Source organism: Tachypleus tridentatus, chromosome 8 (assembly GCF_004210375.1).
Source record: "Tachypleus tridentatus isolate NWPU-2018 chromosome 8, ASM421037v1, whole genome shotgun sequence".
Taxonomy (NCBI): Eukaryota; Metazoa; Arthropoda; class Merostomata; order Xiphosura; family Limulidae; genus Tachypleus; species Tachypleus tridentatus.
In genome coordinates this window covers 114,099,733-114,115,686 of record NC_134832.1, presented here as the reverse complement: position 1 = coordinate 114,115,686, position 15,954 = coordinate 114,099,733, and the positions used below count along the sequence as shown (strand labels likewise).

Sequence of the window (15,954 nt, the reverse complement as noted above, 5' to 3'; positions counted from 1 at the left end):
TTTTTAATCCCATTAAGTAGCAGGGTTATCCTTTGTAAATTTGGAACTGTCTATAAAATTTATTTTGTTTCACAGAGTGAACTGTCAAAATCAGTACAGTTACACTGTTACCTTTGGCTCAACTATACGAGAAGAGTAAAACCGTAGATATCCTGAGAAGAGAGCACTGCGTTTTACAACGGTACAAGTATTATCACAAAGGAATGATTTATACCAGTGTAGCATATGCAATACGGAAAAATATATAGCGTACACCACGTATATGATAATCTAAACATGTTTATTTCAAAAGCTAATATGGTAGGTAGCATAATTCTGGTTCAACTTTTGTACAGAAATGTGATTTATGCAGTTAGGTGTAACAAACAGTTTATAGACTTGACTACGTTTCAGCTTTATCTGATCGATTTGGTCTCCAATCTGGCCTATGCTCAATGACTGAAAACCAGGTTAACCTATGGTCATTGATTTTTCTTTTTGATGTTTTGCGTTTTTCCTCCATTTTAATTTTTCAATTTTTATAACTTACCATGGTATGCAACCTTTTTTATAAATAGTGTTTGTTTATTACAAGTGAAAGTAAAGGTGGTAAGGCAAGAGAATATTTTGAAGTTATATATGGCCAATTCTGGCTCTCATTACATTCAAATAATACCATAATTGAGAAAATCCTTACACCCAGTAACCATTACAATAACCTAGGAATATCCCCTTCAACAATAGCGGGTATATTCACCTTTAGTTCTTATGTATTGGGTTGAGGAATAATTCGTGAGCGTTTTTTCAAGTTAAAAAAATATATTCATAAATGAAACGCTTTCGCAAAATATTTCATGTGATTTGGTAGATAATTTTTTGCTCTAATAGATGGTGTGTTTGATTTTCATGTCTTTAATTTTTGCTTTCATTTTCAGCTCATTAAATGGAATGTCAAGTGGACAAAATCGAGCATTTTCGACACCATATGCTTTTCGCATTTAATTTCTTGCAATTTCGTTTACAACAATGCATACTATATACCTAGGTATTACATGAAATAAAGTATCATAATAAATGTTTTGGGTGTAATGTGTTCATGCATTGAAGTGTTGTATAATCTTGCATGTAATGCTTGAATGAAATTATTTAAAAACGCTCACGAATTATTCCTCAACCTAATACATGAAATTTTCACAAGCCAAATGGTACCTTCATATGTTGGTCGTAATGCGCATTAATTTCAATAAAAAATCCACTTTTTATAACGTTTTTCAAAAATTGTGCAAACACGATGCAATATATTTGTTTACTTGTTATGCATTTTTGAATTTAATGCAAATTTCGACAGTATGGTAGTTTCAAATTGCCCATTTCTTTTTTTGAAATGACTCCTTTATTTTTTATGAATTTGAAAGTAAGGCAAAACTTTAAAAAACATGATTTCACGTACCAATTATCCTACGCCATGTTTATCATTTTATAACATAACGTTTTGGAACAATATGGGACTTTCTGATTCATCTTGGCTGTTCTATCCTCTAAATTAAAAATATTAATAAATATACTTTTTTAAAATCTTAAAGCCAGCCCTTATCAAACTTTCTCTTAAACTCACTTAAATTTACTTCCTTCACAACAACCAAAGGAAACTCATTTGAAAGGCCAACCATCCTGTCAGAAAAATAAACTGTCTTAGATAAAGATGACTACAACCGTACCAAAATTTGTTTGTGTCCCCTAATCCTAATTTTCTTATTGTTGAATATGAATAAAGATGATGCATCAACACAATCAATTCCCTTCACAATCTTAAACACCTCAGAGAGAACCTCTTCAAATTTTATTTTCAAAAGAAAACAGTTTGAGAGATTTCAACCACTCCTTGTGTGACAACCCCTCCCTTTCAGGCAACATTCTAATAACACTCCTCTAAGCTCTTTCTAACAAATCAATGTCTTTCCTGAGGTGAGGAGCCCAAGAATGAACACATATTCCAAATGTTGTCTAACCAGTGGCCTGTACAATAAGATTATAACCTCATTAGACTTGTATCTGATATTGCTGTAGATACAACCTAAAATCCTATTTACCTTGCCACTAGTAACAGTGCCTGGACAAAGTTACATCAAGATCACTTTCTTTTGTGACACTGTTAAGGTTATTCCCATCCAGATTATACTTATAATTCAAATTATCATAAGCCACATGCATCATCTTGCACTTATTGTAATTAAAACCCACTTGCCAGTTATTTGCCCAACTCGCCAAAGAATCTAAATCCTTTTGCAAATCAGCTAGCAATGCCAATATCAACTGCAAATTTAAGTAACTTATTGACCATTCTTTCATCTGTATCATTGACATAAATCAAAGAGAGCAAAGGTCCTATGACTGAACCCTGAGCTGCACCACTTATGATATTCATCCCATTTGACTAAACTACATATTTAACAATCCTCTGCTTTCTACCATTCAGTCATTTTAATGTAAAACCTTGTAAAATGCTTTCTAAAATCCAGATCTAGTAACCTTAGGCAGGCAGCAAGTTTTAATATTGTTAAAAATCACTGAAAGAATAACAGAAGGAAACACCATGGTTTGGGGAGGAGAGAAAAGTACTGAATGCAACACTTTCCAGAGAAACATTCAATTATTTATACAAGCCTTAAAAAATTAACTACAATTCTATTATACAAGTAAAAAAATATTTTAATACCTTCAAAATTAAATGACTTACATATTCTAAGTATAAAATGAGTTGTGTTTAAAATAATTACAATTATTTCACCTTTTCCACAGATATTCTGTGTATTTGTGCAACAGAATTAATGATAACTGAATCACAATTGCAGACCACAGTAGATACAGTTAAGTAATACTTTGCTATGAAATTTGTTAGTTCATTATTATTCACATTTCTGGTAACACCAAAGAAAAAATCATTCACACATGCATTATACATTATATTAATATAAAAAATACACAACTGTCATGGAGATAAAAAAAAAAGTCTTGCATACACATCTAAAGCAAATAAGTTTAAACCATACTTCCAGTTGGTCTTGGCTTTTGATTCAACTGCTTTCAGGAGTTCTACGTTTTTTAGAATACTGAATAGTCATGAAATTCCCCATAAACCAGACCAAAGTTAAGCCTAATGCAAGATATCAATTTGGCCATATAAAAATACATCCAATTTCTTTCATTTCTTCAAAAGATTCTACTTAACATTTACAATAATAACACTGCCAACTGGAACAACTACACCATATTCAATCATTTTCAAGTATGATGTATCATTTCTGTCAAAATATATTTCATCCACTTAATGTTCTTTGCTCATTATACCAGATTACATAGTTCATTCATATATTTCTTATTGTTATTATTAGTTTTAAAGAAAACTGAAGGTGACCACGCTGATGTTGATTTAAATGCTACTACTTGTTCCTGTAAATTCTCCTGGTTAAGTTCAAGTATTCCCTAAATGGTATGTATTTTATTATGATCCATTTATATCCTGTCAAAGTTTTATTCCTGTATAAATATTGGTCATGCTTCATTAATAATAGGTAACCTCTCAATTGTTCAATCAGTTTCATCAACACGACTCTCATTTCTATTTTGATTCTAACTATTCTCTCAAGTATTAATTATGTTAGTTTATACAATACACTACAGTTTCTAGCTATGTAATCTAATACTGTATTAAACATATGAAATAATTTTTTGAGATTTATTCCAATGATATTTTATTTATTTGGTAGCACAGTCATGTATTACTTTAGACTTCTGGGTTAAAACTAACTTTTCTACTGAAGTAGGTTGTATCTAGTGTTGTAATTCTACAGAGCATTTTGATAAGGTGTTGTAGCTACACATGGTGTTCGTTGTGCTTAATTACATGGATGTTATCCACTAGCTGGATCTGTACTGAAATACACTGTGCTTGCGTCAGTGATTTGCAACTAACTCGTTTCTTTACAATTTTTAGGTCATCTTCATACAAAATCTGTTAACTGCTATTCACTATGAGTTTTGGTTTTCATGTCCACTTCATGTTTAGATTCATCATTTAGTGAAATCATATCCATTCCTTTTATCTGGTTCCTTGTCACCTTATGTAGGGTACTATATATGTATAGGGCTTATACATTTATGTTCTTTTGTCCACTTATTTTCTTTACCTATAAATTGATTGGAGAAGATTGTTTAGTCTCTCGAAATGCACCTTTCCATTATATTAAAAGTTTCTCATGTTATACTTTTCTCAATTACAGTAATATTTTATTGCCTACATTTATCACTTACTCTAGTTGACCTATTAGGATGCTGTTCTCTCCATTCAGCAGCATATATTAAGATTTATTTGCCCAATCAAATGTTAGTTGCATTCATTCAAGAATTTCAGCTTTGTAATCATTTTCTAAAGCATAGTTAATTGGCTTAGGTGCTAATGATATTTCTTACATGGATAGCATCACATTACATCTCAGCAGCAGGCACTTCATGGGCTGACTCATTATCTATGCTTCTGTGATGAGTAGTAAATGATTTGTTTGCCCCAAGATTTTCAATCCCTATCACAGTATTGTGACAGTCTAAGTTGCACACATTCACTATATTCTCTCTTAAAATTCTTATTTTTACAAAAAATATTACATAAATTTTCTTAATGTTCAATATTTGTCATGCATTAATTTAATTATCTTAACACTTATTCATTATTTTATTAAATTTTATAATTTAATGCCCTACTCACTTCATAATTGAAATATAAATCAATTGCTTTCTTAAATAAACTAAGAGATGGAATTTGAAACAATCTAAATTTATCTCATTTACAACTATTAAGCAAACAATAAGTCACAGCTTGGAAAGAAATTTTTGAAAATTAAAACTTCATGAAGCATCATTTTGTTCTCCTCCAATAACTTCGTAATTTGCAAACATGGCATATATAACTTCTCTATGTCATATTTACAAATAAATATTTTTCTTTTTTCTTGTTCAAAACATTTGAAGTTGAGTTGAGATCACCCACTAAATTTAACCTAAAATTTTACTTTCTGGAAGAGTTCCAATTGGGAAATTTTTTTTCATTGTTTTATCAGAACAGGTGATAATGTGTGTCATTCTCATTTAAATCATTTTAGCTCAAGAACAATGGTGGAAAATTGCAGAGAAAGGGTAACTGACCACATTTACTCAAACCTTCTGGGGCATTTTGTGCAGCAAACTGAACAAGTCGGCATTCAGTCCTTCTGAAGCCCACACTCTTCCATCTTTCGAATAATTCAGCAATGAAAGATTTAGGTCATTTCTTAAGCAGTTTTAAAAATAACTGCTTGGATCTACTGAATCTACAAAATGACTATGTCCATTGTTTAGTTTGAATGATCTGGTAATAGATGTTGCTGACTGCCTGAAAGCTGAGTAATTGTGCATCTGAGACTGCACTTTCAATCCTATAGAAAAAACTTTCTACTAGGCAGAATGTAAGGTTCATAAATGATTCCACAAGAACTTAGTTTGGTTTTCCAAAAAGCCAGTACATACAATGAAACTTACTCAAGCATGGCATAAGCCAACAGGAAAGGTCTTCTATTTCACAAGTTTGTGAACAAGTCCATGTGATATTTTTTGGGCATTAGAAGCATTATATATCAATAGCTAAATGTGTCACAGACACTGAGGTTTGAGATAGTAATTTTGACTAATTACCAGAGTAGAAGAAAGTTGATATCAGTGTACATTTCAAGTATACTACTCCACTTGCAACTTTTATAATATAGATGTTATACAATATTTGCTATAGTATTTTGATTTTTCAACAGCAATCCTTAATCATTGTTGAATACTTTTGCATCCATATTAGGAAAATGGATTCTATTCATTAGTCTTTGTGTAAAACAATTCCCAATAAAAGCTTGTAGTTAAAACACTTGATTAATTAACATTGTTTTTAAAGGAATTTTAAGATATTTTGATTTTTAAAATAATTTTTTTCTCATTTAAGTTACTTTTGATACTTCTATGCTAAATGGTTAAAGTATTTATCTGAATATCCTAAATTTTCCTTTTAAACATTTATTATGTATGGTGATTTCTGTTTAAGATTATTGCTGAATGCAAAATTTTTTGGGTTTTAAAGAGTATCAATAAATAAATTTGCACAGAAATGTAATTCTAATGAAACTTTTACTTCATTTCACTATGAAGAACATATATCTGACTACATGCACACCACTGTCTCCTAATTGAACACTATCAACTAAATTAATACCAGTTCATCATTCATGTTTCTATCACTGAGAACCATTGAAAATAGCAATATGAAATATACATTCTTGGCAGATGATTACATACTAAGTTATGAGGAAGGAAGCTCCTCACAATACTGCTAGCCAAGCATCCTTCACTTGTTAAATTTACTATGTTTTATAGAATGAAATTAAAACTGTAGCAACTTATAATTTTTGTCAACTTTCTTTGTATATTAACAACACTATCTGATATTGATGCACGCATACAGTTACAAACAATTCAAGAAATATTAGTATACAGTACATTTCATATCAATGGAAAAAAAAAAAGAAAAAAGACTCATGCACTAATTACTTTGGCAATAATGCTAGATAAACTTTATTTGAACATAAGAATTTTTATGTACACCCTAGCTGCTATTAAAGTGCTGGTCAGTATTTTGTAGCAACTCGTCCTATGATGTTTAAGTTTCAAGGTTTGTTGCTGTTATGGATATATACAGATATGCTAAAATCCTGAAAATTATGGTTACTCAATCTACTCAATAGTGTACTTAAGGCTATAAGTGAGAGCTCATAAAACATGTATTAGATAGTGCTAATGCACTTAATAATGTTAAACATAATTTTAGTAAGCAACTAAACAACACATGTAAAAATGAGATGTCACATTTCACTCTAAATTAAATCAAAACTGAAAAACCAAAATGATACAACAAATATTATCTATGTATGAGTAATGTTGAAAAACCCAAACACAAGGAATTGTTTGTTTGTTTTTTTACTTTATTTAAATATATTGCTTATGAAAATTCCCCACTTACATAACTTTATTAATTTTACAAGTAGAAACACAGAGAAATATTTGGCAGTTTTGATTATAATGAATTACTTGCCATTATTATGCAATATACACAAGACAATTGGACATAAACTTGCCTATATAGCCTGACAAATTTATTCCATGTTTCAAATGTTATAACTACGTAACTCAGAGTAAATATCTGAAAACTAAAACCACATATTAATATCAACAATCATGAAATAAGCTTGGTCTAAATAATCATGTCATTCTAATAAAATGTAGTAAATCAGTGCATTTTTAGTTAGATAGTCCTCAGTTACAACATGTTCTAGCAGAGTGGAGTGGTAACATCTACACATCTTTATCTCAGTTTTTCTTCTTTGTACTTACTAAACGTTTCAAATTAAAATAAGCATTAAAATAATAAAAATAATATTTTACAATTAGATACTAGAAACCAAAAATACAAACAAACTGAATACTAAACTTAAATTGAAAATTAAACATAACTGACTTTTAAGACAAACCACACTTCTAATAAGTAACATGAGAAGTGAAAACAGAAAAAAACTTATAATCACAGTCTAGAAGGTAAGGTCATTGAATATTTTAGTCTGGATGCAGTCATCAAACAAACATCTCAGATAAACAAACAGATATAGATAACAGTACATTTTAAAACTACTTGGTTGAAACCTGCAACAGGAAAACTAGTAGTTTTGATTGGATATCAAATTTCAGGTATCTGGTTCCTCATATACAATCTGATTTAGATATACAGGGTGTTCGGAAAGTCACTGTGCAGTTTGAAAGCAGCAATAACAGCATTCATTCAGTCTATTTCAAGCCAGCAACTGATAGTGGTGTTTAGAAACAAGATAAGAAGGATCCAAGCCTATATTGATGCCAATGGGGATCACTTTCAACATTGTTTATAACTGTCATTCATATTTACCACCTGTATTCTATATTGAAACATGTCTGTTAATAAATATATAAGTGCACAGTGACTTTCTGAACACCCTGTATATTGATTGGTTGGTTGGTTTGGTATTTTATGGCACAAAGCAGCTAAGCTATCTGTGCCATATACATTGATCAGGTAATAGACATAGCCATGCATACCGAAAATGTATCATGGGTGCAAGGTACCTTTCTGTTAGAGTACAGTTTTAAGTTCAGTACTTCATCATTGCATTTTAAAAATAAGCACAAGTTACTAACCACTGCAGATTCTTTAACAGAATGTGAAACTTAGCTGCTTTATGCCCCAAATACCATACTTAAACTGTTGTTTGGATTGTGCCTGCTGTTGTTATCACTGCTGCTACCACCACCAGTGGCAGACAGTAATAACACAGCAACTGTATGTATTTTACTAAGTACTTCCTCTCCTTATTACCAAGGAAAATGTTACTATGTTATGATGCTAGAAGAAAGCACCAGTGGGCTAGATGATGCAATATTTGTTATGTAAAAGGCAGATGAAAGTAGTATCATGCCTGCATGATATTCAGAAATAATCCACTAATGGAAATGCTCATTTTTTTGATTCAATGCAAAATTAATATCAGATTGGATTTCATCAGATAATGCCATATTAAAAATTCATCAATATATCTTCCATCACTACTTGAAACATGTAGTTTTATCTGCTTTATCGTTTTTCTTTGCAAATTTTCACAACTACTTAAATTTCAAAATTCTGATCAAGAACATGTGTTTATAAACTGTGTATCAACTAATTTGTCATTAATACTAGTAAGGATATGTACAAAACTAAGAAAATGATATATGTAAAGTTGTTACTTTACTATTTTTCCTTTTGAAGCTAGTAATTCACCAGAATTCATATCAGTGATAAAACTTAATAAAAAAGAAACACTTTTAAGGTATTAAACAATGACAGTGTTTCTATTAAAATTAAGTTTTATAAAACTTGTATTTCTTGCACAACTAAAGAAATTGTTTGATTTTGAAAAAATGTCCAGTTCACCTAAGCTCCACTAAATTGCAGAAAATGTCATCATATGTTAAAAGTTACACACATGGTAATAGCAAAGGAAGATTTATTGTTAAGTAAAAAACACAAATTTAAAAAATTAGTATACAATAACCAAGCTTATTATAAATTAAAAGTAGATTGATAAAATTAGCAATATTTAATTAATCACATATCTTAGTATCATTACAACAGTTGATCAATTTTTTTGTTAGCTAACCTGCTAAGCTACAATCAAGTATGCCAAACAAAAAATTCTACGCTTTTATTTTAGAAGTAGCAATTTATTCATACCCAATAATTTCATTTTGGTGTGTTATGAAGATAATAAATTATGCATCTAAAATACAATACAGTATGTTTGCAAAACTTTTTTTTCTCTTTTGTAAAAGAACTCCATAACTGGAACCAAAATATCTTAATTCTCAGTAAAATGTCTTTTTCCTACCAACATATTTATATTTTACCCCCCAAAAAATTATTGAGAGATTCCCACTGGTGTGAATTACTTTCATGAACATAAGCAGTATTGTACTTCAAAATAACAGAGAAGCCTATTACAGTTATGATAATGTCACTGCTCCTTGAAATGTCAAACAATCTAAATTATTTCAAAACTAGATGCCACTATAAACCAAAAGAATGTATGTACCTTCCAAGCAATCTTCAGTAACTGTCATTCTGTGAAACAATAACAACAATCTCAAACAATGCATTAAATCAATTAAATGAGTAACAGCTAATCTATTGCAGTAGAATAAATTTTTGGTATTTTAGCAAGATAATTGGGTTGTTACCTTATACAGTAATTATAATGTAACTGTGAATTACTTAACATAATTATCTGCACTATATATAATAATATCGTCCTATAATCTAAATATCTCCACTTAATACCTACAACTTGGAAAAAAAATTGAACTTCTGAGACTAGATGCACAATTTGATGTCTTCCATACAAGAGCTAGTGAAATAAGGATTAAGTGAGTGTGTAAATTAACAAACTATTAAAATAAAATATTTGTACTATTCCACATTTTATACAACTATCAACTAAGATCAGTTAATATTTTTATTTGTCAAAGTATATTTTTCAAATACTTATAAGCCTCAAATAATTTCACCATCTACACTAATACTGTTGTACGAACGTGACAATGATGCAGGTACTTTTAAATAAATAACTCAATATTTACCATACAGAAATCTACTATTAAAATGCTATTAAATAAAAAAAAATCTAACAGTGAAATAAGTAGTGTATGTCTAAGCATTTTTATTCATAAAAGTAATATTTCCAGTTCTTGGTAGAAAAACATTTTCTTCAGTTTAACATTTACAGGTATTAGTTTTAAAATAACAAACTGCACTCTAAATACAATGTTTATTGAATCTGAAAAAACACTAATGTCTTAAAGTAATGTATGAAGAGGAACTAAGACTTTTTTACATGTGTTAGAAACTTTCAAATTTTATAAACTAGATAATGTTGTCACCTAAGTGGGGCTAAGTAATTCCTTCACTTTAGAGCACCAAATTTTAAGGTCCTGTTTTTTGGATAAAATTACAATTTAAAAAACTTTCACTTTAAGAATTAAATTCAAACTTCTAAAGACTTTCTATGATTTAAAAAATCTAAATATAAGATTTATTTCCAGTTTTTGATACTGTAAAACAACCTTTTGGATAAAATTTGTCTTAAATCTAAGAATGTAAATTCCTGCTGTAACCAGCAAGAACTATATCTTGTATTCAATATTTTAAAATTTTGTTCAAACCAACAAGATCTTATGTATAATTAAAATATGCATTACTCATATAATAAGTGCAATGTCTTGCCTTCTCAAACCACACTTTCTTCTCAAGTATACATACAAGATTTCCTTCTCTCTCATTTTTAATATGAAAACAAAAAAAAATCAATAACTTGCTTTACCTAAAGTATAAAAATAAACTAATATTAAAATTTTCCTCCATAAAATTCTGAGAAGCATTCACACAATTCCAAAGTTTTTACTCAACAATGTAAGAATACACCACTGAAAAGGAAAGGAAAAGCTAATGCAGAAAACTTTAATACAACAGACTTGTGCATAAATTTAGCCTCCAGTAATAAAAAAAAGTTTATTTAAATCTGTATGTCAATAACTAGAGTTATGAATGTCTTTGATAACAAATTGTTCAAAGACAAAGAAAACTCCACTGATTCAGATTCCTTATATCCAATTGAGGTAAGATATGATTTCCAGAAACCACATCTCAGATGAATATTACACTATTAATTAATTATTATTATTATTTATTTTTTAATCTTACGTCTTCAAGTAAAACTTGCATCTACAGTTTCTAATTTTTCATAATAGTAAACAATCATATTGAAATAATTTTTGATAAAGCAATTAAAAATTAATCCTAATAAACCAGTCTAAAAAAAATCTTTTTTTTTTTTTCAGTAATAGTCCATATCTCAAAATAAGATATCACAGAAAAACTTTCTGTACACAACATGAATATGACAGTAATTTGCCATCTTTAACAATGTACTAGGTTTTGAACGAAAAATGCTAGATCTGCCTCGATTAAAAACAAATTCCTAAATAAATTCTTACAACATTTGCTACTGGTGTGATCATGGATCAGATTCACTCTGGAAACAGTTGTCAGTAATAAACGTGTAAGACTAACTGGCTCAAGAAAACAGAACCTTTACAATGATGTCCAAGTAAAGTATATTTTCTAAAATACTTTCTTTATTAGTTTTGTTTTAGAACTAATTAAAGGTCAAAACTAAATGGTGGCTTTTCTTGCACCATAAAGGCATTTCAGAATAGCAGCTGTTGTTTGTTAAATTCCATAACAAAGATTTTAATTAAAAAGTGCAAAATAAAAATTTAATCTCTAAATATAAGTAGGCTTATACATAAATTTTAGTAAAGGTATACAAGTAACAATTAATGTAATAATCTTTATTGTTACTGGAAATATAGTGGCCCCTAGTACATCCTTTAAAACAAAGCTCAATTTAAGAAATTTAAGACTATAAAAGTATGATAATCAGTACCATTCTATAGAGCATGCAAGCTAGACAACTTTATGAAATACTGTAAAGTTTATTTTAATAATCTAACAGTTATATTATTCATGAATGTTTTCTTTGGCACCAAAATAAGAATTTTTTTTTGTATTTCAAAAAAACAGACTATTACGTAATCAAAAACTAGTATTTAAATACAATCCAAAGTTAATAAATTCCTTGTGTTAAAAATTAATCATGCTAGTAAATATGTAGCAACTACATGGGAACATACATCATGTGAAAAACTAATTTTTAGAGGCAACTTTGTGGGCTGTAAGAACTAACATGCGATAATTTCTTATTACACAACAAAAAAGGATATGGTTTTCAAAGGAAGATCAAGGCCAAAAATTATCCAAGTTATGATTTGAAAGAATGTTAGCTACAAGTTCATTTCCTTTGTTGCCTACCAGAAACTCAGGCTGTGTCATTATAAAAATTTAGTACTATATTTATTGAGTATTGAAAAAAAAGTCAAGTAAAGACTTTTGTCATTATCTGCTCTTCCAACAGTGAAATAAAATTTATACCCTATTGATTAATTACTATTTTAACGTGCCATTTTGAGACAAAGGCTTTATACACAACTCACAGGAAAAACAAAACAAGTTACAGTATATTCATATAGGGTGTTTATTACCTAATATTCCCATTTTGTTTTTTTACTCAGAATAAAGCTACTAAGCTTATCTATTACAATCTCTAAACTTATACTACTGACCAGAGGGATGGTAGTCAGATGCACCCTACCACCCACCATAATAATGGATTGACAGTCAGTTTTATAATATACCCACAACTTAAGTTGCAAGGAATGTTTGTAATATCTCACAGTTCATATCCAACTCTCAAAGTCAGAGCTCTACCCAACTTATGGTCCTAATATTTCTAGGCAACATTCATAAAAGAAACATACTATTGTTCTTTCTATGCCACAAAAAGAATGAAAGTTAAATTACACACATCCATTTATCCTCTAGGGTTATATTGATCAACCATACCATAACTCCTTTTTATAAAAGTTCATTCTATTGGTTTTTGTTTTATATTTAAATTACTGAAATTATAGTCTGCCTACTTTCTTTTCAGATTGCATTATAGTTTAGTAAAACCTTGTTCACTACTCAATGAAATTTAACAAACAATAACCTTACAACATATTGTAAATCATACAGACTGATTATGGTTTTCATGGGTCTTTTTTTTTCTTGAACCTATTTTTTTTTTTTTTTTATGATGCTGTCTTTCTTGCACCTGTACTGTGATTAAAGTTACATTTTTCTCTACCCTACATTTCAGGATCAGTTACTAAAATAATTCTGTTTTAAGGCAATACTTAAGTTACACACATGTAGTTAAATAATTTAAAGAAATTTTGACTCTTGTTACAAATATTTTTAAGCTGAAACTAACTTAAAAATATTTCATTATTTGTTTTCTATAATTTTGTCATTAAATATGAAAGTATTGTTTTAATGTTATTTTTAGACTGGAAAGACAAAATAATTTACTTAGTTGTCCAATACTTTAATTCCTAAAACTGTCCAATCAGATTGACTCAATCTACTAAAACCTAAAATATATTTCGTACAAAATTTGGCAAAAAAGTAACAAAAAAAAAGACTCATAAAACCAACAAGTTTAATCATTTAGCATCACACTTACTAATGTGGAAAAATGAATTAATAACCATACCTATAAAAAATAGCTGAATTAAAACTTGTTTTCCCAAACCAAAATATCCAAAAAATGAAATTTAATTAGTTTTTACTTATAATTAAGTTCAGTTTAAATATATTCAATTTATCTTTAACAAAGTATAGAATTTTTAAACTGAAATAAAAAGTGTTTTTATGAAACCATATTTTTTCAATTACTGTCAATTATCAGAAATTTAAACAAATTAATAAAAATGATAGACTATGACAATGAAATCATAATCCCATAATCACAGACATACTTAAAAATATTAGATAATCCAAAACAGCAAAATAATTAACATTTTCATACAGATAATTTGGTGCTATCAACTAATGTTGATAGAATATTGAACAAAATGAAATTTTGTTTATCACTTATTTGACACACATTAAATATACATATATATATATTACATTTAGTAACTAATTAAACTAAATAAAATCTCTAACATTTTTTTAAAAAACAACCTATAGTGGTATGAACTCAAAGTATCAGTAATTTATATTACCTATATAAACAAGTATATATGTATTAATGCACTCTTCATAAATACCCAAGTTCCTGGGTAGACAAATAGTTCGTCCAAACTAGTCTTACTGGACAACTACAAGTTACCATTCTAGTTTTTTTGATACATGTAAAGTTCATAATTTAAAAACATACTGAAAATCTACATCAGCAAATATAAAATAATATACTAGCTATCCCCACTGATAAACACAATAGTAAAAATAAAAATTATGGAATTTAATATTTCGACCAATGGCATGACCTTCTGACTGTCACCTCTCTACAGCTTGCACAAACGGCTTTATGTATTCTGTAACAATTGCACATATATACATGCATGTGAAAAGATACAGTTGTGAAACCTGGCATATCTGATCAACTGCATGACGTAGGTGGTTGTAGAAATTCACTGATATCTGAGGCTGATGGGATGAGCTTGTCATTTTCCATTGAAGAACTTTTACCAGATTTCTTTGGTGGTGGCATTACTATAGGTAGTATAAATATGGCTAAGAGAGCTATTATATGTCCTGAGAAATAGAAATTCCTGAGGAAGAAAATCAAATATCAGTGAATGTTTTATTAATTTTGCAAAACGTTACTGCATTTTGTATACAAAATGGCAAGGGACTATTGTAAAAGAAGAATTTATTTAATAAAGTCAATTTAGGAGGAGGAAGTTATATTATTAATACTGATAAAATAATAAAAAATAATTTCACAATCATGTTTAAATATGCAAAGACAATTTGCAATAAGTAGTTGAAATTTATAGGTATTTCAATAATTTAACTAGCAATATAAGAGGGGTGGATCTGTCAAACCTTTCCAGTATAATGAATAAACAATGTAGGAAATGCAGTAGATATAAATATGCAATTTTGTTGTACTTTTCTCACTCAACTACATTAGCTATTTACCTACAAAACTTACTGGTATCTAATTTTACAGTTTGTATCAACAATACTTTTGACTTAAATGACACATAACACAGAATAGAAAGTAAAACTGAGTAAAAAAAATTAATGTATTGTACACTTAAATTTAGATCTTAGAAAATTAACTTAAACTATCTAGCTCACTGAAGTTTCAAAGAATAACATGTATTTATCACAAGATAACTTGTTTCTTAAAACCAATCACAGGCACAATTCTTTATGGGGGTCAGTTGTTCTCTGTTTTATACCACATTTTTAATTTGAGAAATGATACTCATATATAAAATGTGTAGTTTGTGCAATCACTTTAAGTTAACAAGTCCCACATAATACCTGCCAATTCACACACTTCTGCCTTAGTAGAAAGTTTGTGCATATGAATCTCTTAACAACTACAGAAGGCAAGAAAATTTATAGTTGAGATACGACTTGCAACAGTTTCTACACTCTTATAAACTGTGTCTCATAATTTGGTAAATAAATTTATTATTTTACAATAAAATAGTTATATCCTAAAAAATTAATTTTGTCAAAGAGAATAGAAATTGCATCAACAAAGGCTTCCATAGCATGTAGAAAAAACAGAAGGCTCAAACTTTAGCTGTAATGTGTTATAACCTAAACCAAACTTTACAACTGAGAAAAGGAAAGCATATGGTGGAAGGGAAATGAAGTGT

General features: G+C 29.0%; 1 protein-coding gene across 2 annotated transcripts in view; it reads right to left on the bottom strand.

The window, feature by feature from the left end:
* Positions 1–6,166: 6,166 nt before the first annotated feature.
* LOC143223244 (lysophospholipid acyltransferase 6-like) overlaps positions 6,167–15,954 on the bottom strand; it is a 56,340-nt gene continuing 46,552 nt past the window's right edge. For both annotated transcript variants that reach the window (XM_076450937.1, XM_076450938.1), the window contains one exon: positions 6,167–14,886. In XM_076450937.1, coding sequence (XP_076307052.1) covers positions 14,715–14,886 — 172 coding nt within the window. In that variant the 3' untranslated portion in view covers positions 6,167–14,714. The remainder of the gene's footprint in view (positions 14,887–15,954) is intronic.